Genomic DNA, 26,096 nt, shown 5'->3' with positions numbered 1-26,096 from the left:
AGAAAAAGTAGCGAAAATAAAATTATTCATTATTTATCTTTCACATTTAAATAAAATAATGTTCTGAATAAAATAATAAATAATTGATGATGGATATTTAAAGAGGCAAGAGGAAACTTTACCTTGATTTGAAGATTAACAACTTGATTCCATTCGGGATTAGCATTTTTCTCAATTATATTTGTGCAAACCTGCAAAAAAAAAAAAAAAAAAAAAAAAAAAAAAAACCTTCCCAATTGAAACAGCTTTTATAGTAGCTCAAGCTCAAAAAGCAGACAAAAAAGCATGGAACCAGACGCAATTTAGGATAAATTGTATTGGGGCTGGTCAAATAGTGGTCAAGCCCCTACATCTTAGTCATACATTCTTTTAATTAGAATCATTAGCACACCTTTAAAAACTCTTTCTGTGGGATGTTATGGTATGTCCTCAGGCTCCTACAGTGGCTAATGGTGAATATTCAATTTTCCATGCTTTATTGAGGCATTAGCCTCAGGTTTGTAATTATTGCTGATCCAGGGTGACCAGATAGCAAGTGTAAAAAATCGGGACAAGGGTAGGGTGCCTATATAAGAAAAAGCCCCCGAAATTGGGCATCTGGTCACCCTGTGCTGATCTGATCTACTTATACAACCTAAATGCAAGAGACAAAACTATTCCGCCATTGTCTGAATCATGGTTCTTAGGAGCTTCTAATTTATGGAAAAAACAGCTCATCAGCTCCTCAAAAGTGCTACCACAGTGGCACCCAGATATGACTGAATGATAGCAGAAAAATAAACATAAAAGGATGATCAGCCCTGATGAATTCATGCTTAGTTTGTCTACATGTTGGACTGGATGAAAGATGTATTGGCAACCAGATTCCCATTGTTGTTGGTGCCTATTAGAGGCCCCACTGCTGTGGCATTGTATGCAACTGTCTATGCTACCTGTGCCTAAAATTAACAGTGATCTAATTGCTAACAATAACATGCAATTGGATGTTTGTTTTTGTAATGAAAGCAAGTCATTATGACAAACTAGTGTACTTGGGACATGCAACTATGCCCTTAGATTTACTGTGCAATCAGTTATATAAAGCAACCAGGAACACCCGATGAACAGGTAAACTGAAGTGGTCAAGCCCCTACATCTTAGTCATACATTCTTTTAATTAGAATCATTAGCACACCTTTAAAAAACCTTTCTGTGGGATGTTATGGTATGTCCTCAGTCTACTGAATATGCTTTATGACCCAGTACTGTAAACCCTTATGCAGATGAATAACTTTAGTTTCTATCAACTGAAGTTTCCCATGACTTTATTCTTAATATTCCATGTGTGCTCCTAGATTTTTAGCTCCACCTATTCCTTCTCGTTTTTGCAAAGCGTTGAACTAGATATGCTGAAAGTCATTTTTCATGTTGACAATGCACTGTGGACCTACAGTTCAATCATCTTAAGATACACTTAGACATTTGAATACAGTTTTCAAGCATATGATTAGTGTGCAAGATTTTAAATATTAACTCAGACAAATACCTTTTTTCCAGCAAAACAAACTTCCACAAATGGATCTACTAGGTTTTTCTTGTCTGCATCACCTCCAAATATTTCCTTAACAGTCTGCGCAAAAGCATCATCCACTGAGGAGACATTATAAGGCAAAAATTAACTTTAACCCTTTTCTTGAAGATTATGGGCCTAATTCGGTCTCAGTAACTTTTTAGCAATTTTACTTAAGTCAATACAGTTGCATAGACATAATTAAGGTCAGAATCTTGCCCTTTGTATTCAGTTTTCAAAAATAAATATTTGCTTCTAGAAATGGAAAAAATAATTGAGATTTAGAAGCAACTTCTAAAATTTTGGCCCTGAGAAGATCACGTGAATTTTGATGGTAGCCTAGAGGTGGGGAAACGGGTTTATGGAATCCTCATACTCTCCAGCAAGTAACAGTAGATCAGCAGTCTTGAAGTTGGCCTGCTTTGTCATCCCAGACATAGAAAGGGTGCAGTGAAGGAGAAAGAACTGAATATAAAAGCCATGTTCTGTTACCAAAAATGTCTAAGGTTTAATGAATTTCCAGGGACACACAACACTTTGTGTATTGCACACAGATACTGCTTCCCTTCTCTGGATGATGAAGCCAGTATCTATTAATAGTATTAATTTTATGTCATTTGCATTTAGAATAAGTTGGAAAAAAATGATGGGCTTTAACAACTTTGTTTAGGAACAATTTGTTTAACCTGTTGAGTTTTGAACTCTTCTCAACAAGCTTTGACTTGGGGTTTGGAGAAAGTGTAGAGCAATTAAACAGACACACAACAACAGAGACAGAATAAAAGGATGGATTTCAAATACAGACTTCCTAACTCAGTTAAATTATCATCTTGAATCTCTGTTTGAGGGACAAATGGACACTAGTAGATCAAACAACACACCATCACCATTTATAATAAAATTTCAGATAATCTCAGATGATAACATTACATTACCCATTACAAAAGTTATATAGATTTGATTGAATATTGAAAAAAGAAATGGGCTGCTTAAACCATCACAGAATTATGGGCTCAAACTACGTGGTAATCTACATTGTTTTATGTCTGGGATTTTTAAAAAAAAATCAGTTAACAGATATTTCTACAGGTTATCGATCGCAGTATTGTACAATCCAGTAATAAGAAGCTATATACTCTGGGGAATATCCTCGGCTCTGTAGATTTTAAGAAGAAAAGTGACCCATCGAAGTGCAATTCCAGCCGGCAGTAAAAGATTACTCTCCACATCATCATTTTCATTATCTCGTTCTCTTTTTTCCATCTGTTGGAGATATATTGGTATATATTACCAAGCTATAGGTAAGAAAGGCATCATATGCTAGACAGTCATGTATAATAATATGGTATTTGGTCATAGCAGCATCCTTTAGTCCCTCCACAAGTTAAAATCTTGCATTACAAACTAGGGTTTATAAAACCATAAAAATTTGTTCTGCCTAAAATGTGTTACTTTCGGTTTCAACCTCATCAGTATCAAATTGGAGCAACCGCTATCTTTTTTTTTCTAAGCAGTCCATATGGCTATTTTTAAAATAATGAGCATAAACCATGAAGATGTGATATTTATAGGTTCTGGTGATTTTTTGCACTCATGTGCAGTGGTGACTGTATGGAATTTTCACACCCATCACAAGGTCTCCTGATAAAGCATGTTACTGCAGCTGGAAACTATGTACAACTCTGAAGTAATTTGGGAGAATTTACAACTTTCCCTTTGAAAATAAACAGGAAACTGTCAAATTCTCACAATCATCCTTGTGATTGCAAGAATCACCAGGACACAGAAGGGGAAGGTAGTAGTAGGAGCCACTACTGGAGATACACCAGGATATTGGGAGGGAAGGCAGCAATGGGAGCAAGGAAGCACCAGAGAGAGACTTTAACAGGAGACTGTGAAAGCTGGTATGGCAGTATTCGGACTGAAGGTAGTAGTGGAGTGAGAGGTAGTTAGGCAAAGAAACATATTGTAAGGAGGTTCTATATTTTTAGGTCTTTCTGGCTAGTACCAAGTAGTTAAGGTCAAGATTTAAAAAAAGTAACTGAACCTGAGACACTTCAAAGGGGCCTGATTTTCAGGCCACCAGGCTCCTTTAAAGTGCCTTGAGTTACGCACTCAAAAACCACTATTTATTTTGAAAATCTGGATCTTAGTTCCTGGCGATGCTCACAAAGTGAATTAACCAGTACAAAGCAAGTAGTGCATAAGAAAGAGGGTTCTGGGTACGTGAATAGAAGACAAATACATTTGCAAATTAAACATACTGGTGGCTCATCTCCTGCCCCCAGGACGAACATGCTGACTTTCAGATAGCCTTTAGCTCCTGAATTTGTGTCTTCGGGGTCACTCAAAAGAAGCCATTTTCTCATGACTGCATGGCCTGAAATAAAGCAAAATAAATAAATCAGCCTTCTCCTTTACACAAGAAGTATAAACTGTATAATCAAGGCCAATATTCCCAAAGTAGAATCTACCCTAAACATAATTATTAAAAAAAAAAANGGGATTAGCATTTTTCTCAATTATATTTGTGCAACATGTTAAATAATAAAAAAAAAAAAAAAAAAAAAAAAACCATCCCAAATGAAACAGATTTTATAGTAGCTCAAGCTCAAAAAGCAGACAAAAAAGCATGGAACCAGACGCAATTTAGGATAAATTGTATTGGGGCTGGTCAAATAGTGGTCAAGCCCCTACATCTTAGTCATACATTCTTTTAATTAGAATCATTAGCACACCTTTAAAAACTCTTTCTGTGGGATGTTATGGTATGTCCTCAGGCTCCTACAGTGGCTAATGGTGAATATTCAATTTTCCATGCTTTATTGAGGCATTAGCCTCAGGTTTGTAATTATTGCTGATCCAGGGTGACCAGATAGCAAGTGTAAAAAATCGGGACAAGGGTAGGGTGCCTATATAAGAAAAAGCCCCCGAAATTGGGCATCTGGTCACCCTGTGCTGATCTGATCTACTTATACAACCTAAATGCAAGAGACAAAACTATTCCGCCATTGTCTGAATCATGGTTCTTAGGAGCTTCTAATTTATGGAAAAAACAGCTCATCAGCTCCTCAAAAGTGCTACCACAGTGGCACCCAGATATGACTGAATGATAGCAGAAAAATAAACATAAAAGGATGATCAGCCCTGATGAATTCATGCTTAGTTTGTCTACATGTTGGACTGGATGAAAGATGTATTGGCAACCAGATTCCCATTGTTGTTGGTGCCTATTAGAGGCCCCACTGCTGTGGCATTGTATGCAACTGTCTATGCTACCTGTGCCTAAAATTAACAGTGATCTAATTGCTAACAATAACATGCAATTGGATGTTTGTTTTTGTAATGAAAGCAAGTCATTATGACAAACTAGTGTACTTGGGACATGCAACTATGCCCTTAGATTTACTGTGCAATCAGTTATATAAAGCAACCAGGAACACCCGATGAACAGGTAAACTGAAGTGGTCAAGCCCCTACATCTTAGTCATACATTCTTTTAATTAGAATCATTAGCACACCTTTAAAAAACCTTTCTGTGGGATGTTATGGTATGTCCTCAGTCTACTGAATATGCTTTATGACCCAGTACTGTAAACCCTTATGCAGATGAATAACTTTAGTTTCTATCAACTGAAGTTTCCCATGACTTTATTCTTAATATTCCATGTGTGCTCCTAGATTTTTAGCTCCACCTATTCCTTCTCGTTTTTGCAAAGCGTTGAACTAGATATGCTGAAAGTCATTTTTCATGTTGACAATGCACTGTGGACCTACAGTTCAATCATCTTAAGATACACTTAGACATTTGAATACAGTTTTCAAGCATATGATTAGTGTGCAAGATTTTAAATATTAACTCAGACAAATACCTTTTTTCCAGCAAAACAAACTTCCACAAATGGATCTACTAGGTTTTTCTTGTCTGCATCACCTCCAAATATTTCCTTAACAGTCTGCGCAAAAGCATCATCCACTGAGGAGACATTATAAGGCAAAAATTAACTTTAACCCTTTTCTTGAAGATTATGGGCCTAATTCGGTCTCAGTAACTTTTTAGCAATTTTACTTAAGTCAATACAGTTGCATAGACATAATTAAGGTCAGAATCTTGCCCTTTGTATTCAGTTTTCAAAAATAAATATTTGCTTCTAGAAATGGAAAAAATAATTGAGATTTAGAAGCAACTTCTAAAATTTTGGCCCTGAGAAGATCACGTGAATTTTGATGGTAGCCTAGAGGTGGGGAAACGGGTTTATGGAATCCTCATACTCTCCAGCAAGTAACAGTAGATCAGCAGTCTTGAAGTTGGCCTGCTTTGTCATCCCAGACATAGAAAGGGTGCAGTGAAGGAGAAAGAACTGAATATAAAAGCCATGTTCTGTTACCAAAAATGTCTAAGGTTTAATGAATTTCCAGGGACACACAACACTTTGTGTATTGCACACAGATACTGCTTCCCTTCTCTGGATGATGAAGCCAGTATCTATTAATAGTATTAATTTTATGTCATTTGCATTTAGAATAAGTTGGAAAAAAATGATGGGCTTTAACAACTTTGTTTAGGAACAATTTGTTTAACCTGTTGAGTTTTGAACTCTTCTCAACAAGCTTTGACTTGGGGTTTGGAGAAAGTGTAGAGCAATTAAACAGACACACAACAACAGAGACAGAATAAAAGGATGGATTTCAAATACAGACTTCCTAACTCAGTTAAATTATCATCTTGAATCTCTGTTTGAGGGACAAATGGACACTAGTAGATCAAACAACACACCATCACCATTTATAATAAAATTTCAGATAATCTCAGATGATAACATTACATTACCCATTACAAAAGTTATATAGATTTGATTGAATATTGAAAAAAGAAATGGGCTGCTTAAACCATCACAGAATTATGGGCTCAAACTACGTGGTAATCTACATTGTTTTATGTCTGGGATTTTTAAAAAAAAATCAGTTAACAGATATTTCTACAGGTTATCGATCGCAGTATTGTACAATCCAGTAATAAGAAGCTATATACTCTGGGGAATATCCTCGGCTCTGTAGATTTTAAGAAGAAAAGTGACCCATCGAAGTGCAATTCCAGCCGGCAGTAAAAGATTACTCTCCACATCATCATTTTCATTATCTCGTTCTCTTTTTTCCATCTGTTGGAGATATATTGGTATATATTACCAAGCTATAGGTAAGAAAGGCATCATATGCTAGACAGTCATGTATAATAATATGGTATTTGGTCATAGCAGCATCCTTTAGTCCCTCCACAAGTTAAAATCTTGCATTACAAACTAGGGTTTATAAAACCATAAAAATTTGTTCTGCCTAAAATGTGTTACTTTCGGTTTCAACCTCATCAGTATCAAATTGGAGCAACCGCTATCTTTTTTTTTCTAAGCAGTCCATATGGCTATTTTTAAAATAATGAGCATAAACCATGAAGATGTGATATTTATAGGTTCTGGTGATTTTTTGCACTCATGTGCAGTGGTGACTGTATGGAATTTTCACACCCATCACAAGGTCTCCTGATAAAGCATGTTACTGCAGCTGGAAACTATGTACAACTCTGAAGTAATTTGGGAGAATTTACAACTTTCCCTTTGAAAATAAACAGGAAACTGTCAAATTCTCACAATCATCCTTGTGATTGCAAGAATCACCAGGACACAGAAGGGGAAGGTAGTAGTAGGAGCCACTACTGGAGATACACCAGGATATTGGGAGGGAAGGCAGCAATGGGAGCAAGGAAGCACCAGAGAGAGACTTTAACAGGAGACTGTGAAAGCTGGTATGGCAGTATTCGGACTGAAGGTAGTAGTGGAGTGAGAGGTAGTTAGGCAAAGAAACATATTGTAAGGAGGTTCTATATTTTTAGGTCTTTCTGGCTAGTACCAAGTAGTTAAGGTCAAGATTTAAAAAAAGTAACTGAACCTGAGACACTTCAAAGGGGCCTGATTTTCAGGCCACCAGGCTCCTTTAAAGTGCCTTGAGTTACGCACTCAAAAACCACTATTTATTTTGAAAATCTGGATCTTAGTTCCTGGCGATGCTCACAAAGTGAATTAACCAGTACAAAGCAAGTAGTGCATAAGAAAGAGGGTTCTGGGTACGTGAATAGAAGACAAATACATTTGCAAATTAAACATACTGGTGGCTCATCTCCTGCCCCCAGGACGAACATGCTGACTTTCAGATAGCCTTTAGCTCCTGAATTTGTGTCTTCGGGGTCACTCAAAAGAAGCCATTTTCTCATGACTGCATGGCCTGAAATAAAGCAAAATAAATAAATCAGCCTTCTCCTTTACACAAGAAGTATAAACTGTATAATCAAGGCCAATATTCCCAAAGTAGAATCTACCCTAAACATAATTATTAAAAAAAAAAATCCTTCTGATCTTAAAAAGCCCAGCCCCCAACAAGCTGTGCAACAATGTTAAAATGTTGAGTGGCATACTAACTCAGGGACACCATTCTCTCACCATGTTTTTGCATGACTTTTCATACTTTAACTTAAAAACAAGAATTATTATACCAAAATTAAAATCCTTTGAGTGAAAAAAAAATGTAAGCTACTTATATTGCATTTGGGAACCACTGAAGTGCTAAATGCATGTGGCCTTTTTTTGATAAAGATGCTACAGGTTTGAAGCATCTGTCTCAACTAACTTTGCAGCCATGTGTGTTTAGGCATGTTTTTCTACTTCAGAAACACAGCTGAAAGTCACAGCCATTTTAATCGGGCATCTCAAGCCAAAGGAAAAGCAGAAGAAACTCAGGCTTTGAGGAGATTACTACTTACCAGGTTCATCATAAACAAAGCCAATGTCAATCTGAAATAAAGATTAAAATATTATATCCTAAGAAGTAGCAGAATACAGTCACAAATATGTGTGTTTGGCTTTAATTATAGAATCTTAGAAATGCAGGGCTGGAAAAGAAAGACCTCTAAAGGCCATCTAGTTCATCCCCGCTGAAGCAGGACCAAGTGTACCTAGACCATCCCTGACGAGTGTTTGTCTAGGGTGACCGGATGTCCCGATTTTTGGGTCTTTTTCTTATACAGGCTCCTATTATCCCCCACCTCCTGTCCCAATTTTTCACACTTGCTGTCTGGTCACCTATGTTTATCTAACCTGTTCTTTAAAACCTCCAATGAAGGGGATTCTACAACCTTCCTTAATAACCTATTCCAGTGCTTACTTACCCTTATAATTAGAAATTATGTAAGGGCTTAAGCCCTAATTCCCTTCAGTTTTTCATACTGTTATTACATTGTTTCTGTGTTATGAGAAATAAAAGCCTTGTGCGCAGGACTGGCACTAGGGGTTTGAACACCCTAGGCGGACAGCAATTTCAACGCCCCGCGCGCTGGTCCTGCGGCTCCGGTGGAGCTGCCGCAGTCGTGCCTGCGGCCGGTCCACCGGAACCACGAGCAGCTGAGTGTCTGCAGGCACTACTGCGGCAGCTCCACCGGAGCCGCCTGCCGCCCCTTCCGCCAAAATGCCGCCCACCAAAAATTCTGGCGCCCTAGGCGATTGCCTAGGCCGCCTAAATGGTAGCACCGGCCCTGCTTGTGTGGCATGCTCCTGTGAGGGCTAGAAAAGGAACAGAGGGAAGAGAAGGGGATTGATATGCAGAATATGCTGCTAAGTGATGCTCTGGAAAGGTGGTGGAGAATGTGCCGCTGTGGGGGGGGAGGGATGCAGCCTCAGCAGGACTAGATGAAGGAGACATTCATTCATTCAGAAAAACATTCCTTTCTACCTAAATAAAATATTCCAAGAAGTTACCTACCTGGATACACATAGATATATAAATTTAATTGTTCTGCAGGCTGATTTAATTTACCCCACTAGCATTTACTGCATGCAGCTGGCAAGGGTGAAATACTTACCAATATTGACCTTGTGGAAGTTATAGGAGTGGATTTTCACCAACAGGAATTACAACTGACATTTTTTCTACATAGTTTTGGGTACAAACACCTGTGGTATGCATCTCCACTTCCCTGGGCAGATCCTCAGCAAGTGCAAATTGTCATAGCTTCATTGATTTCAAGAGAGCTAAGATAATTTACGCTAACGGAGGAGGTTCCTCCTGCCTCTCTGTTACTACTCAAGCATATTTAAACAAAGGGACACCTTTTTTTGTAATTTTGAGATTCCGTATATCATGATGCAATGTTCTGAACCAAGGGCAGTTTTTCTGAATTGCTCCTTCAAGACTCAAGTGATACAGTACAACTGACAGTGACCTTCCACAGCAGTTGTTTCACCCTTTGGAGACTGAAATTCATTTTTATTTTCTTGGACTATACAGATTCTTACCAGTAGTTTTGGGACAGATAGTCCTATTGCTTTAGGTAGAAAACAATTTTATAAATATTAGTTATTCATGAAAGGTACATTTATTATACAGACCAGGTAACTTAACTTGCATTTTGCATTTAGTTACACCCAGTGTCAATATGAAGTAACTCCCCTGGACCTTATTGAGTTAGTTCTCTTAACTGTGCTGACTCTGCAGCACTAGCAGGCACAGACAGTGGTCAACAAACAAAACGATGGGACCGACTGTCCCAGCTCTACTGGTAAGAGTAAATGCTTGCTAGCATTAAAAGCCAAACATTATAAGGGTAAGTTTTTGTCCCTTTTCAAACACAGTATCTAGTAATACAATTAAAACTGATGCTTTAAATATTCCTCTAATCCAGGGCCAGTTTTATGATCCGCAGGGCCCAATTGGAATACTCAGCAGTGGTCTGGGGCTTTGGCAGCACTTTTGGCGGTGGAGGGTCTGCTCCGGGTCTTCCGCAACACCGAAGGACCCCCCGCCACCAAAGACCCCAGAGCTGACCCCCCCGCCGCCAAAATGCCACCAAAGACCCCCAGAGCTGACCCCCCCGCCGCCAAAATGCCACCAAAGACCCCCAGAGTGGGCCCCCAGTCGTCGGCAGGCGGGATTGAACCGGGGACCTCAGTGCATGAGCCTCTATCTTATGAGCTAAAAGCCAACTCGCTGTTGGCTAAGGCTGTAGAGCAGACTAATTCTCTCTCTCTAAGTGGTTTTGGTGCTACTAGATGGGGCAGACCACCATACCCAGGAGGTGTGTGGGTTACATACTTCCCCTAGCTGAGGAAGTGTGTCCCGAGCTTCAGAGATTTCCCAGTTGAAATCTTGGGCAAGCCTCCACTTGTAACACCAACAGACACCAGTCATCAGCGGGCGGGATCGAACCAGGGACCTCTCGAGCTTAGTGCATATGACCCTCTACCGTATGCACTAAAAGCCAACTGCCTTTTAGTTAAGGCTGCAAAGCAGCCTCATTCACTCTCTCTAAGTGGTCTCGGTGCCACTAGATGGGACAGAACACCATACCCAGGTGTGTGGGTTACATAGGCAGAATGTAGAAGTCTGATTATACGCACCTTAAATTCTCCCATCAGAGAGTCTGCTCGTAAAGAAGAAGAATCATACACCTAAAAGGGAAAAAAAAGGAATGAAACCCTTTCCAATCTTTATACAGCACTGGTTGGACAGTGTCATGTGCATCCAGTGAGTTTTTCTAATGTATGCCTTTTTTCCTTACCCGAATGCTTATTGTTTCATCAAGCAGCTCTAAAGGGGTCATGCGGACATTGTAGAAGAATATCTGTTAAGATGAAACAAACTGATTTAGAATATTAATATCATGATTTTCAGCTTCATAAAGTATTTAAGTAGCTTGAAAGGCATATATCTGTTGATATATATTTAGTCTGCTTCCTGTTTGGATGTTCTGCATGTGGATTTAGCACTGCCCTGAAAAGTGAGATCCACTGTTTATCCACAGAACAGGGGTAGCACGGGCAGTTGCACTGCAAGTTTCCCCGGCATTGCCCTGCTAATGTGCCTTAACCTTGCCCTGGAGAAACCTCTTTTAGAGCGGATGGAGTGGTTCAGTCTGCATGTTCAATCACTCTTTAGCCTCTCTGCTGCAATTATCAGCAAGGATGCCAGTTAGTGCCAAATAAGATGATTCAAGCACTAAGAATTTCATGGTTATTTGCACGGAAATAAAACTGATTTTGGTAGCACAGATTTTGTGAAGTATTTGCATTTATTTGTTTATAAAATATCCTTAAGCAAAAAGCACCAGCTTGACCTGCAGGCACAACCAAGGTCTGCTCAGCATATTACCCAAGTGGCAGGGGAGGATGCAAAGAAATGACTGTACTCCACCTGTAGCCTGCTTATTGATGCTGAGGCTGGCCATGGGCTGATTCAAACCCCAGTGCCATTTGCACTGCCTGGTAATGGCTCACAGATGGCCAATACATCAGGCAGGGATAGATGGAATGCACCAGTACTCCAGATACACCGTATGCTGTATCACCTATGCTGGAGGCTGCAGTGGGGTAGGTGTGGTGTAGAACAAGAAGCTGGGGATTCCACCATGCTGGAAGAATTTTCAGCTGGTTAGTTAATCCATTTACTTGGCTCCTTTGTGGCATCGGAGTAGTGCAAGATACCAGAGTTTAGCCCCTATTCTCTTATAATGTAGTAACAAAAATGAATGCCACTAGTGTCATTAATACTAATTATGTGGATACCATATGCTAAATACTCCCATATACTCAGCCCTACATTCAGCCTTTCCCCAATATAAAGTTTGTGGGACAGATTCTCTCCTGCATCCATGGTTTGAATTACTTTCCAGATATTCTGAGCTATGCCTCTCCCAACTCAGGGTATGTCTACACTACGGGATTATTCCGATTTTACATAAACTGGTTTAGTAAAATAGATTGTATAAAGTCGAGTGCATGCAGCCACACTAAGCACATTAATTCGGCGGTGTGCATCCATGTACCGAGGCTAGCGTCGATTTCCGGAGCATTGCACTGTGGGTAGCTATCCCGTAGCTATCCCATAGTTCCCGCTGTCTCCCCCGCCCCTTGGAAGTCTGGGTTCAGATCCCAGTGCCTGATGGGGCAAAAAACATTGTCGCGGGTCGTTCTGGGTACAGCCTCACCCTTCCTTCTGTGAAAGCAGCAGACAACAGTTTCGCGCCTTTTGTCCTGGGTGAACTGTGCAAACACCAAAGCACAGCAAGCATGGACCCTGCTCAGATCAAGACCGCAATCATGGACGTTGTAAACACCTCGCGCATTCTCGTGCAGTCTGTGCTGAACCAGGACCTGCACGCGGAGCGGGAGAGGCAGCTACAGCAGAGTGCAACGAGAGTGATGAGACCGTGGCCACAGAATTTCGTCGAACTGCAGGCCCTGCCGCTTTGGAGATCCTCTGTAATGGGGCAGTTTCGCCTTGAATGCCGATTTGGCCAGGAAACAAGCACAGACTGGGACCACATAGTTTGGCAGGTTTGTACGATTCAGTGGCGCCGAAACTTTTGCATGCGTAAGGGCACTTCATGAACTTTGTGACTTGCTTCCCCTGCCTGAAATGCCAATACCAGATGAGAGCCAGCCTCGCTGAGAAGTGAGTGGACATAGCCCTCTGAAGCTTGCAACGCCAGAGCTACGGTCAGTCGGGAATCAATTGTGGGTGAAATCTACTGTGGGGCTGCTGTGATGCAAGTAGCCAAAGCAATCATTCAGCTGATGCTACGAACGGTTTGACTCTGGGAAATGTGCAGTCATAGTGGATGGTTTTGCTGCTGGGGATCGCTAACTTGGTGGGCGCATAGATGAACCTATATCCTATCTTGGCACTGAGCACAGTACCCCAGTACGAATTGCAAGGGGTACTTTTCAATGGTGCTGCAAGCACTGGTGATCACAAGGACATTTCACCAACATCCCTGTGGATGGCAGGAGAGGGTCATGATGCTCGCGTTCTTCAGGAACACTACTCCGTTAACGCTGCAGCAAGGAATTACTTCCCGACCAAAATACAGTTGAAATGTTGAATGCTTAGTTCTGGTGACCCGCCTACCTTAATGCCATGGCTATGAAGCCATACACAGGCAGCCTGGACAGAGTCAGGAGCTGTTCAACTACAGGCTGAGCATAGTGCAGATGGTGGATAGAATGTGCATTTGCCGTTTAAAGGCGCGCTGGGCACATATAGACTCTCTGCAGACTCACAAACAGTTCTCCATTGTTATTCGCTGTTGCTGTGTTCCACAATGTCTGTGAGAGTAAGGGGGAGACCTTTTATGGCGGATGGAGGCTGAGGCAAATCAGCTAGCGCTGATTAGCGCAGCCAGACACCAGAGCGATGGGTGCACACCACAAAAGCGGTGCGCATCAGATGAAGCTTTAAAAATGAGTTCATCATGGCCAGGGTACGGGTGACTGTTGTGTTTGTTTTTCTTTGATGACCCCCACCCTTGATTGACTCATTCCGCGTAAGCAACCACCCTCCCCCTTCGATTACAGCTTGCTTTAAGGAAATAAAGTCTATTGTTAAAAATCATGTATTTTATAAAAAGCATTATTAATAAGAGGGAGAAACTGACAAGGTAGCAGGTGTGGTGGCAGGAGATAAGAGGAAGGAAAGGCACTAAAAAATTTCAAAATGACCGCCTTTGGTTGGGCTGTCCATGGGTGAGTGGACGGGTGCAAACGAAGCTTCCCCACACGTTTACACGTTGCGGTGAGGAAGATGAACATGGTGCAAGGGTGAAGGTGTACACAGGAGCTGCAGCAGTACTCTGGACCCTGCTGCTGTTCGAAGCCACCAGACGCTGGAGGATGTCAGTTTATGACACAAGCAGCCCAGCGTTGCATACCACCACAATGATCTTCCTGCTGCCACCTCTCATTCAGCATACCTCCTCTGTGCACGTTGTCCCTCCTATTCTCGACGTTCATGCATTTCCTGTAATTGCTACCACGTCTGCTACTCGTTCAATGAGCTTTCTGTTGGCGGTCACTTCATGATTCCGAGAACATTTCGTCTCGCATCTTTTTTTTTTGCGCCTTATCTGAGATAACCTTCGAGATGGGTAGGGAGGCTTGAAAATTTGCAGCTGCATGAGGGAGGAAAAAGGGAAAGTATTTAAAAAAGATACATTGACAGACAATGGTTTACTCTTTCAACAGTGAACAACACTATTCACCTTACATAGCACATGTGATTTCACTGCAAGGTCGCCTTTTGCATCTTAGTATTGAGTGCCTGTGCTCTGAGTGTTAGAGATCTCACAAATGCAGCCGGGAAGAATTCAGCTGCATGTGGCCATGGTAACCATGTCTTTCGGTCTCTGCAGCCTTCATATACACGTGCTCCTTCCCAAAATACCAAGCAAATCCCGTCAGTGCTGCTTCTTTCCTGTTAACATGCAGCAGCAGAATCACTCCCCATCCAATTCCTGGGATATCGCTTTACCCTCCCCCCCCAGGTGGCTAGTATCATGGAAGATCACTCTAATCACCTCCCTTCCCCCACCCCCACCGCCGTGCTGGTAGCAGGGAAGATCCCTGCTAGCCAAACTTCAAAAAAGTGCAGCGCATTCCCCACCGGCTGGCTAACTGCAAGAGATTTTCTTTAAGCAAACAGGCAAACAGGCCAGTAGGAAGCACTCTGTCCCCTTAATTAATCTCTGAATTTCATCCAGTACATGAACGATATCACTCTCTGAGGATAACAAGCGAGATAAAGAAAGGATTTTGCTTGAATGCCAGCAATCACCGGGACATCGCAGCTAGGCTTTGTCGCGCAGTGAACCAGACTACTGTACATCATGCGTGGTCAAGTTCCTCATGGGTGGATGGAATAAGGCTGCCTTGCCAGCAACCTTCTGCAAAGGCTTTGGAGTACTCCAGGAAGCTTCAGGAGCTATCTGGAGGATTTCACTCATCCCCAGACATTGTTACGACTTTTCCAATATGTACTGGTCGTGAATGCATCCAATCCTCAGGGCAATCAATCATAAAACACTTGCTTTTAAACATGTTTTTATTTACAAAGGACACACCAGAGGTCGCTTCCATGCTCATGTCTGGGCTACTGGTCTTGGGAGGGCTGGGAGGTAATTCCGTCAGGGTGAGAAAGCTCTGGCTGTTGGAAAATGGGTCTGTGGCTTCCCGCAAGCTCATCCTCCTTCCTCCTCCTCCTCCTCTCTTCCCCGTCGCAGAATCTCAGCCATGGCGAGTTACCATCCCACCTCAGAATCCACGGACAGGCATGGGGTAGTGGTGTGGACCGCCCTAGAATTGCATGCAGCTCAGCGTAGAAGCGGCATGTTTTTGCCTGCCCCGGATTTCTTTGCTTTTTGGTTTTCTGGTAGTTGTCTTGAGCTCCTTACTTTCACATGGCACTGCAATGAGTCCTGGTGTGGCTCTTCTCCATCATGGCCTTGGAAATTTTTTCAAATGTTTTTCATTTCATCTTTGGAACGGAGTTTTGGTAGCATGGATCCTCTCCTATATAGCGATCAGCTCCAGTATTCCATCGGTCCATGTGGAGTCTTTTCATTCTCAGGAGACTGCATCGTCCTGTGCTGATGAGCTTGCGTGGTCCTTGCTGGTGAGCTCACCACGCTGGCAAACAGAATGAAATTCAAAAGTTCGCGGGGCTTTTCCTGTCTATCTGGCCAGTGCATCCGAGTTCAGATGGCTGTCCAGAGCGGTCACAGTGGTGCACTGTGGGATACTGCCCGGAGGCGAATACCGTCAATTTGTGGCCACAGTAACCCTAATCCGATATAGTAATACTGATTTCAGCGCTACTCCTCTCGTTGAGGAGGAGTACAGAAACCGGTTTAAAGAGCCCTTTATATCAATATGAAGGTCCTCGTTGTGTGGACGGGTGCAGCGTTAAATCGGTTTAACGCTGCTAAAATCGGTATAAATGCGTAGGGTAGACCAGGCCTCACTCTCATCCAAGCCCAGGCAAAGAGACCACATCACCTATGTTTGACTAAAGAAGAGACAGAGACCTGCACCTTATCCCTATACAGTTGTATCACAGTCCAAACTGTCTCCGTTTCCTGCAAAACCTCACATACACATTGAGCAGGAAGGGTGACTGAATAGAACCAGTTCAAGAAATGAACAACTGCTCAACACCACACTTTGTCTTTTATCCCTAAGAGAAAAGAACAGAACCATTCATGTGATTGGTCTACCCAAGTCATCGTGATCTCACATGATCAGCTGTATCAAAGGATGGCTTCTATACACTTTAATGGGAGGTTGTTTGGGCCCCTGATTCTTGCCAGAAATGGTGTCAATTATGGCATGAGTTTTATTATGTGAAGAAATGTTTTTTTTAAAAATTAACTTTACACATTAACTAGAATTACCTTAAAAATGTTAGAAAATGCTTAATTGTTAAGCAGATTGGGGATGCTTCATTATGAACTGGATTCCTCTATCCCTTCTGAAATAACAGATTTTTGTTGATTTGACAGTGCTAGCTAACTGATTTTCAGATATAATTAAATGTGTATTTTCTATTACTCACCTCATCAAAATATGGATTGTTTCCTCTTTTGATTCTTGTTCGGTGTGTCTGCCCACAAACATGAACTTTGACTACTGGTTTTATGTTATTTCCAGACAACTGACGACCTTCAATGACCCTAACACGAATCTGAAAAAATTAAATACACAAGGCATGCAGTAGCTGATACCTTACAGTGCATGTCTGTCTGTCTGTCTGTCTGTGATCATGCTGAAACAAAGAGTATTTCTCTTTTCCATTATCCCACCAAAATAAGTTAACACCAAAGCAGCTTGCAGATTTAGACTGGCTAGCCATTTCAGACCTTCCAACTACAATAATTACAACACTCGTTTTACATCCTCGCTAGTCCTGTACCTTAATTTTACAAAATATTCTCCAGAGAACTCTGGGACACAAATTTCTCAGATAGCATCTTCAGTTTTGGACTTGCTCATATCATAATTATGTTTGAAATCTTTATTGTTCTAATTTAAACTCAGTAGTTACAGAACAGGTAAGTTTCTCCCTACATTTCAGCAAGAGCTGTGCAAAACTCCTAGATTTTATTTTGTGAATATTTGCACTTTAACAGATGTGCTTAGGATAAAAAACACACTTGAAAGACGGGCTTGCTGTCAATTCTGTTATACTAATCTGTATCCTTTTACAATGCATTAGCTTGTCTTGTATCTGACATTCAGATTATCTCAGGTTGTGCAGGAAAAGTACAGTATTTTAAACTCAGCTACCTGGAAGTCTTGGGGTTTGTTAGAAAGGATTCTCCGTGTTTTCTTTCCTTTAGTGATACGCCGAGCAAGCTGGGCTTCCTTTGTGTCACCTGGAACTGCTGGTGCAATGCCACCAACTGTACCATCAGCCCCATCCTCATAACTTCCATCTTCTTCTCCATTTGATACATGGGAAAGCAGCATAATTAGTAAACAAATAGTTTAATAGTGAAATTATGGTCACAAAAGCATGAGGTCAAGACTTGCACAGAAAGTGTATGTATTCTACTCCATTATAACAGTTCTAATCAATGTGCTTCTTCCTTCTTGAAAGCTAGTGGAGTTGGATCACCTGCAGCTAGTTCTGTATTTTAAATGCAATGACTATGTACATGTCCCCTCCAAGATGAAGACTATCTAAGGGAGTTCCTTTGCAGTCTATCAAATCCACTTCCAAAAGCTGTTGACAAAGCAGAATCCAGGCAGTAGCCTTACGGCACCATTTCATGATTAGTAGCTGCACAGTAAGGGACCACTTCTGCTCCAGTGGAAGTTAATTTTAATGGCAGTAGATTGGGCCCTAACATAGCACAGCTTTTTACATCAGGCTCCTGTTTTAAATAGATAGGAACATTTTTAGGTTTTCCCACTTGACCATGGAGGTTAGTGCATTCATCTTCGTATCTAAAATGAAATTCTGACAGCGCCCCTGTAATATTTAACTTATGAATCTGGGAAGATTTCTGTATACATTAATTAAATATCAACCTTTTAAATTAATTAAACTTGGCACAACAATATTGGCCCATCCACTAATATACCACTATTGCAAAACTTCCAGAAGAACCAAACCACAAATGTGTATTTCCCGTGGTGTTTTTAAACTTCTTTTGTTAATTAACGAATAGTGTATGTGATAAGTTTTACAGGAGTGATGGAACTGTCTAGATGGTATTAAACAGATACAAAACTGAAAACTAAGGGTAAAGTTTTGGGTGCAATTAAGGTTTTTAGTTGTCCTGAATAACAACACTATTTGAGAACCTGGGAAAACCTTAGATCCAGTACCAGTATATTGTCCAGCCAAGAAAATGTTCTATAATCCTTAGGGATGTACCATAACTCTCCCTCCATTTTCCCTTTGGGTATGAGGTGATATTGAATTACCTGGATATCATGTCCCTAAAGAGAGGAACATTTGAATTTGGAGGCACAAAGGTCCTGCATAAAAATAGCTCAGCTGCTGGAGAGCTAGCCTCTGCTGAGTCCAACAGCCCCTAGTGGTGACCAGTAGTTCTGCATCACTAATTCTACAGGGGGAAATGAAATTCTGCACAGAACATTAGCTCTGTGCAAATTCTGCATTGTGCAGTGGCACAGAATTGCCCCTGGGAGTAATAAAGATAACTTAGCTTCTGGGCCCTGTAAATCTATTAGCTAAAGGAAGGGTCTTGAGGGGAGTCTGGGATTTATTTTGAGTGAAATGATGTAAGTTTGATCAGTAGAGCCATCAGTTGCCAAGAACCTAGAGTTAGGGGTGTTGGATAGAAGAGGGTTAGTTGCAAATGTTGAAAACCACTGTTTCAGGTAAACGACGGAAGTTTAGGGAGAGAGGCAAACTTTATGAAAGCTAATGTTATATGTACTGACATTGTGAATTATCCTGTACTGAACTTGTGTGTGTAATTTGTCAGCCTGGAGTTGGATGAAAAAAATTAAACATGTCTTGTGAATGTCCCTAGTGGGATGTGGCCCTGGATACACAGATGAAGTACCATATACTAAACTCATCTATAAATTTCAACAATATGAAGTTCCATCTTACTAACATCTGTGTCATAATCTATCTCCAACACTGCCCATGCAACTGATTAGTTACAAGCTCTACTTAACGACTTCACCTGCATTTCTGAGACTAGACTGTAGCAGTCAATTTGACTTCACAGAGCTATGGGAAATGAACTGAATATAGGAAAATGTGAACTAACAAAGTTGTGTTTGGTAACTTGTTTTGCTGAACTAAGTTTTACGCAGAGTTGCAGAACAGTTAGGCTTTCTGTTTCTCCCCAGAGGTGGCTGCATTTAAATGCATTTATCAATCTAAAATAGTCACACCTACCAGATATTAACTGATGTTGATTAATACTTTTGTAGTTCAAGTCAAAGTTTGCATAGTACTATTTTGAATTTTAGAAATTTTCCCCAAAGTCTGTTAATTTATAGTATCTACTCTCCACCTCTCAGGCAAAACTCCTATTGACTTCAATGGGGCCAGGACTTCACCTAAGAAATTTATCATTTTAATTTCCATCTTTGTTATAAAGCCCTAACTGATTCACTTTTTACAATGCAATCAAAAGATTACAGATGACACATCCCTAGAGGCAAACTAGAGGAACAGGTTTCTGTAACTGTGCTGAAAGGTTACGCCCTGACCTCTAAGTATACATAGAACACTCTCCCGTCTCACCTGTACACTAAATCCCTATAAGCATAGTGCAGACTATACAACAGGCTTTCTGGGAAATAACTGAATTTCAGTAACATTAAGAGGCCAAAATCTGGGAGAGACTTCAAAACCACATTAACTGCCATCAGCCGGATCTGCTGAACACCACAGTGAAGCAGTTAGTTTCAGACATGGGGTGCAGCATGAAGTGAAAAACATCCAGCAGGGACAGGGCTGGTTAAGGATTCATGAGCAACCAAACTGAAAGACAACCACTCAGTACTAAGACTAGTGAAAAGAGAGCATAACTAATAACTCAGGGTGACTAATATCTACAATCCAGAGGTCCAACACCACCTAATAACAGCTTCGTATACTGTCATCTTTACTTACTTTGAAAACAGGACCAATCTGGGAAAAAGCTTTTGAGATTATCCACATTATATTACAATCAATTTTAACATCAAAATATGCACTATTTTTAAAACTTGCATGTTTCCTTGAGAAACAATCTGCTGATTAAAAGCAATATTTCAAGCCCATGAAACGGACCAGAATTAAACTGATTTGTTTAAATATTTGCTATTTTCACACAATCCTTTTTAATAACCATGAAAGATAAATTTAATGGGTCAGAACCAAAGGATCTGCATAGCAGTGGATCCTTCAACTTTCCATGCCTTGTGGGACAACCCCACTCCCAAATGCACCTTGCTCAGTCACACAGGGTATGCTGGACTGCATGTGGAATAGTTGTGTGGGCACAAAACCTGACTGTCCCAAATCCTGCTGTCTACTTGAACATCAGAACCACACAGACTCTCCTTAAAAAGGGCCTTCTGCTCCTACACAGGTAAGGACAGAGAACAGGTTCAGTTAACTTGTTGAATGTGTTCAATTTTCTTTTGCAGATCTCTGATTTCATGGGTTTGGGAAATTCTAGTACATCTGGATCTTTACACGTGACTTAGGAGCATTTCAATTTATGGAAATATTTAATATTGCAAATTCCGTGCCAAATTCCCTGTTCTTCTGCTCCATACCAGCTTGGCATGTATACAGGGGAACCAGTCTCTTTTACATACTGATTATAGTGGATATCCCTTATTACTGACTGCTTACATAGGTGTCTGGTAAAACTTAACTAAATAATTGCTTTGACCACTTCCCCTGACCCTTCAGTTTTAGCTACATAATTTATACTAAAATCTGTGGGAGTCACACAGATGAATTCCCACATAATGCTTTGAAATGAAGGTCGTTCTCTCCCTCAGTAATTATGACCATACACAAATAACATAGATGTTGCTTTCTTCATATACTAAGTACACCTCTACCCCAATATAACGTGACCTGATATAACACGAATTCAGATATAACGCGGTTTCACCTATAACATGGTAAGATTTTTTGGTTCCCAAGGACAGCGTCATATCAGGGTAGAGGTGTATACTATATATTCTTCAATGAATCTTAGCCAGATTCTGCTTGTATTGCCTTTATATAAATAAAATCTGGCAATGACACACAACAATTAACAAGAAAGGTAGATGAATTTAAAACAAACATAATAAATGATTGAATAAAACTGCTTGAGATAAACAAAGTATAAATATCCACACAAGGTGTCAATGACCGGTATAAATGATTTAACCAAAAAAACAAATAAACCCTGTAATCAAATCTATATTAGCACATGCATAACCCACTGCTTTGTTGCCAAACAAAACACAGCTCAAAGCATGTCAGATTAATTATTTAAAGTTGCTAAAGATCATTCTAGCACCATCTTCTATCATCATTTAGTCCTTTATTAAATAAAAGAGAGCCTCCATTGCTTTTAGAAGTACCACACTATTGAATGTGTCGTATTGAAAAAACTTGACAGTGCCTTTATTTCATCTAACTGATATTTGGTGATACAGAAAATAGAAAGGCCTTTCTCCTGATAGACAGACTGCAAGTGAATATAAACCTTCAAATAAAGTGGAACTCTTGCCATAACTTTTAGTAGATTATATCATACCTGCTTATAATATCCTTCTACTATTTCACTTTTTTTATTTACTCCTTTGCTTGTGCACTAGCGTAACTCACGTGCACACTGTTAGCACAGACCTGGGTACTGGGATTGTTAGTTAACTGGCTGTTATAAAAAAAGGCAGTTACAAATTTCACATCTTTTTTGCATGGTCTGTAACACTGGAGGCTTTTTGAAAAACATTCTCACTAGGAGATTCATTTAATAAACATTTAGAATCCAAAGAATTTTCTTTACTAGTTTATAAAAATGATAGAGGTAATCAAATCTGGGGCCTAATATGACACATAACAGTGTCCTCCAATAACAATCTACTGTGGATGAGGCATTCTTTTTTTTCCAATATGTCTTGGTATTCAAGGATTTAGAGTATATTCTCCCAGCTATGCATTTCCTTGTTTTTGCTGGCCTTCCCTACAGCATCAGATTTCTTTATTGCAGTTTTTCTGTGTGTTGTAATAAAGGTTCTTTCTTAAAAAAAATATTGCACATCAGCCTTTAAAGTGCTTTTGATCTAAACTATCCTCGGTAATACTGTTCCCACTGAAGACAGTAGTGTCAGATAAAGCCTGAAGATAGAACATATTTTAACAGGAAACAAAAGTTCCAGTTCTTCAATTCTGAAGCATCTACAGTCTGACTACCTTACCCTAAGCCAGTTTAGACATGCTTGCTTGTCAGTTACTTTCCATTCTTTCTGATGAACAAGTCTATCTTTCCCTTGCATGACCTGAATATAATATTTTGAAGAAAGATGAAATACCTGCAGTGCCTTGTGCATTGGTCCCCCCTGGATCATTTGGATTTGCTGGTGGCTCATATCCTACCACTACATCAATTGTTGCCTGTGTAGAAATGTATAGTTACATATTAATAATTGACTTAAAGCAGGATAAACAAATGGTCCTGCAAGTCAACATTAACAGCAAACAAGTATCTGTACTACAGTTTACAATGACAAATTGAAAAACAAAGTAATAAATGGGAATTATCGCCTGCTACGTTAGTATACACATACAAAGACTACAGGCCATGCTCTTTGCAATTAATCTGAAAATATATTTGAGAAATTGAGCTACTGTATTTATGACATTTAGAAAATCCTCTCATACTGAGTTCCAATGATTTAACAGCATTCTATACATTTAATTAATTAAAGCCTCATACTACCCATGCAGGCCAGGTGAGTAGTATGATCCCCATTTTACAGATGGGAAAATTGAGGCAGAAAACTAGAAAATGATCTGTTCAATGTGAAAGCAACTCTGAGCTGGAGGTAGAATACAGCTTTTCTAACTCTCAGACCACATTTCTACCCTATAAATAAGCACGGTGTCTTTTTCCCGTCTCATTACAATACTGGTTATACCGTGGTCTGCAGCACTTCGTGGCACTTCTCAACACTAAAACGTTAACAGAGTATAACAAAGAGTCAACAAAAAAGTACATGACAAAATATAGATGACTCTGAATTGCTTCAGAGAAGATACCTGAAATTTGCAGTAAGGTCTTGCTCTTGCCTTTGAGCACATAAATGTGTATTTCCAGGTATGTACTATGCTCCTGATGCAGGAAAGGGTCCCTGTTCAGGACAGCAATTAATCACCGGCTTAACTTTAAGCACATGCTTACGTCTAAGTATTTAAGTACTGTTCTGAAGAGGCATGGACTTTTAAATAGGTTTATGAAGTGCTTTCCAGAATCACAGTAGCTGATTTTCACAAGGTATGCAGCAAAACCTGCATGTGGGAACTCAAACCGGCAATTAAGCAAGTAAATGCCATTTTTTCTCTAAACATCTAGTGCTATGTTGATTCTCATTAACTATATGCTCTAGGTCATATACATATTACTGAAAACCAACATATTTAATTAAAATATATTTGTCCGTATTGAACGTTTAGATGGTGTTGACGTATAAAAATCACTAATAATTTTATCTATAAAGCAAACTAAAATGATTTTGAAATGTTTTTGTTTCATATTAAACCCTCTTGTTAGAGCATTTAATTCAATAAATCAGTAAAATAAAGATAAGGAAATCACTCACGCCCGTGTTCTCTCCCCTTTCATTTAGCAGGGAAATAAGCTTGAAGGGAAGAGATCTACTCTGGTTGCCTACAAGTTCCTTAAGTGCTACTGATGCATTTCCAATTAATCTGAAAGAAAAGTGGAACAGATATTACATTAGTGTATACTCTGTGTATTATGCAGACAGAAGTATCCTGTTATCTGTAGCCAGTTAATGCTTGCTGTCCCTTACATAACCAAATGGCTCCAAAAGAGTAGAGCATATAAAGACTTGAAAGCAAATAAAAGCAACTAAAATATTGCAATTATTTTCTAATTGTAGGCTATTAACTGTTCATTTTTTATTTGGTCCCCAAAATGTGCTATTTGTTTCACTGAAGACAACTCTGACCTGAAAGAGTTTATAGTCTCCCTTTAAGACTTAACACAATGAGTGAGGCTTGCAAACAGAAGTGAGGAAATAGAATACAGGAGAATGCGGGTTACAGCTATCGGAAAATGCATTTCACAGTGTAGGCATAGGCACTTCTTAGGTCTGTAAATGTTATTAATTAACGTTTTAATGTACAGCAGAGTATAATCTGTGTGTGTGTGTTGCTTGTATGTACAGCCATTCATCTGGGACAAACCAGTTTACCGCTCTGAGCCACAGACTACCCATTGGTTAACTGGAGATAATGATACCTCCCTTTGTAAAGCATTTTGAGATCTACACATGAAAAGCACTACAGCACAGCTAGGTATCAAAGCTTTGTATATATGAAGAAGAAAGATAAAGAAACAGATGGCTATAATTGATTTACTTGTAAGCATCACAGAATTAATCTACCGACCTATTGACAACACAGACAATGCTCTTGATTGGGCCTTCTGAGAGCAGAGTGCAGACTGTGCTTCAACAAAAGCTCTGTCAGGTCCAGAAAATTTGCTAGCTCATGCCCACTCCCAAGGCAGCTTTGTCCACTTCGGGGCTGCACTGGACAACTCCAGTCCTCTCAGAAGAATGAAGCTGTGAATACTTTGTGCCAGTGCAAACCTCCCTTCTTCAGGCAGAATTCTACCACTGAGGGCTAACAGTCTTGTGTTATGCTGGAAGAAGTTGTTGTAGCCTATGGCTAAATCAAGTCTTATTCATAGACTTAACGTACGTGATCTAAGAACATAATAAGGTGTTTACAGATGAATAATACAATATACACGCCTTGATAGTGCAACTTATCTGTAAATGTAAAAAATGAGGCATTTCCTAACTGAAATTATACTCTGGGTATGTAGTGATGGTTTGCTCAAATCATGAAGTAGATTCCTAGAATAACTGCGATCTCTGCAGACGAGATAACCCTGGCTAAATTTACTGTGCAAATATTAAACATAACACACTTTGCAAAGAGCTCTGCAGTATTACTGCCAAATTGTAAGAAAAATCCTCCACTTGAGAGCTTACACTGAGGTCCCTTTGGACAGCCATTGGTGGCTTTTCAGGCAGAAGCCAAGGATCCTACAGCATTTTCCAAATTCAAGGTGCAAATCTAATATCTTAGCCATTTTCTGTGCCTTATTGTTTGCAAAGTGCATTAGAATTCATTTTGTACTAACCATTCAATATAAATATACATTCTAGGTTGTTCCAGTCTATTCATTATGTATGTTTTTCTTTACAGAAAGACTAACTGGATACTTTCAGCCTCAATATCTCCTTCCTTAGAGGTTTTTAAGGTCAGGCTTGACAAAGCCCTGGCTGGGATTATTTAGTTGGGATTGGTCCTGCTTTGATCAGGGGGTTGGACTAGATGACCTCCTGAGGTCCCTCACAACCATCATATTCTATGATTCTATGAATGACTTGTTAAATGAAGGGAAACATCACAAGATGTACACTAATTCTTCCCA

General features: G+C 40.1%; 1 protein-coding gene across 4 annotated transcripts in view; it reads right to left on the bottom strand.

Moving 5' to 3' along the window:
- MYOF (myoferlin) overlaps positions 1 to 26,096 on the bottom strand; it is a 128,477-nt gene that overhangs the window by 65,419 nt on the left and 36,962 nt on the right. For 2 of the 4 annotated variants that reach the window (XM_032793125.2, XM_075072694.1), the window contains exons 1-4: positions 3,814 to 3,924; positions 2,686 to 2,812; positions 1,526 to 1,629; positions 123 to 191 (exon numbers count right to left, since the gene is read on the bottom strand). In XM_032793125.2, coding sequence (XP_032649016.1) covers positions 123 to 191; positions 1,526 to 1,629; positions 2,686 to 2,812; positions 3,814 to 3,918 — 405 coding nt within the window. In that variant the 5' untranslated portion in view covers positions 3,919 to 3,924. Of the gene's footprint in view, positions 1 to 122; positions 192 to 1,525; positions 1,630 to 2,685; positions 2,813 to 3,813; positions 3,925 to 5,421; positions 5,526 to 6,581; positions 6,709 to 7,709; positions 7,826 to 8,360; positions 8,392 to 10,989; positions 11,041 to 11,150; positions 11,214 to 16,975; positions 17,105 to 17,706; positions 17,868 to 19,915; positions 19,925 to 22,938; positions 23,021 to 24,225; positions 24,335 to 26,096 lie in introns of those variants that run through there. The other 2 variants (XM_075072695.1, XM_032793123.2) reach the window with 2 other exon arrangements.

The sequence above is a fragment of the Chelonoidis abingdonii genome, chromosome 15, assembly GCF_003597395.2.
Source record: "Chelonoidis abingdonii isolate Lonesome George chromosome 15, CheloAbing_2.0, whole genome shotgun sequence".
NCBI lineage: Eukaryota > Metazoa > Chordata > Testudines > Testudinidae > Chelonoidis > Chelonoidis abingdonii.
This window is presented reverse-complemented; position numbering and strand designations above follow the sequence as displayed.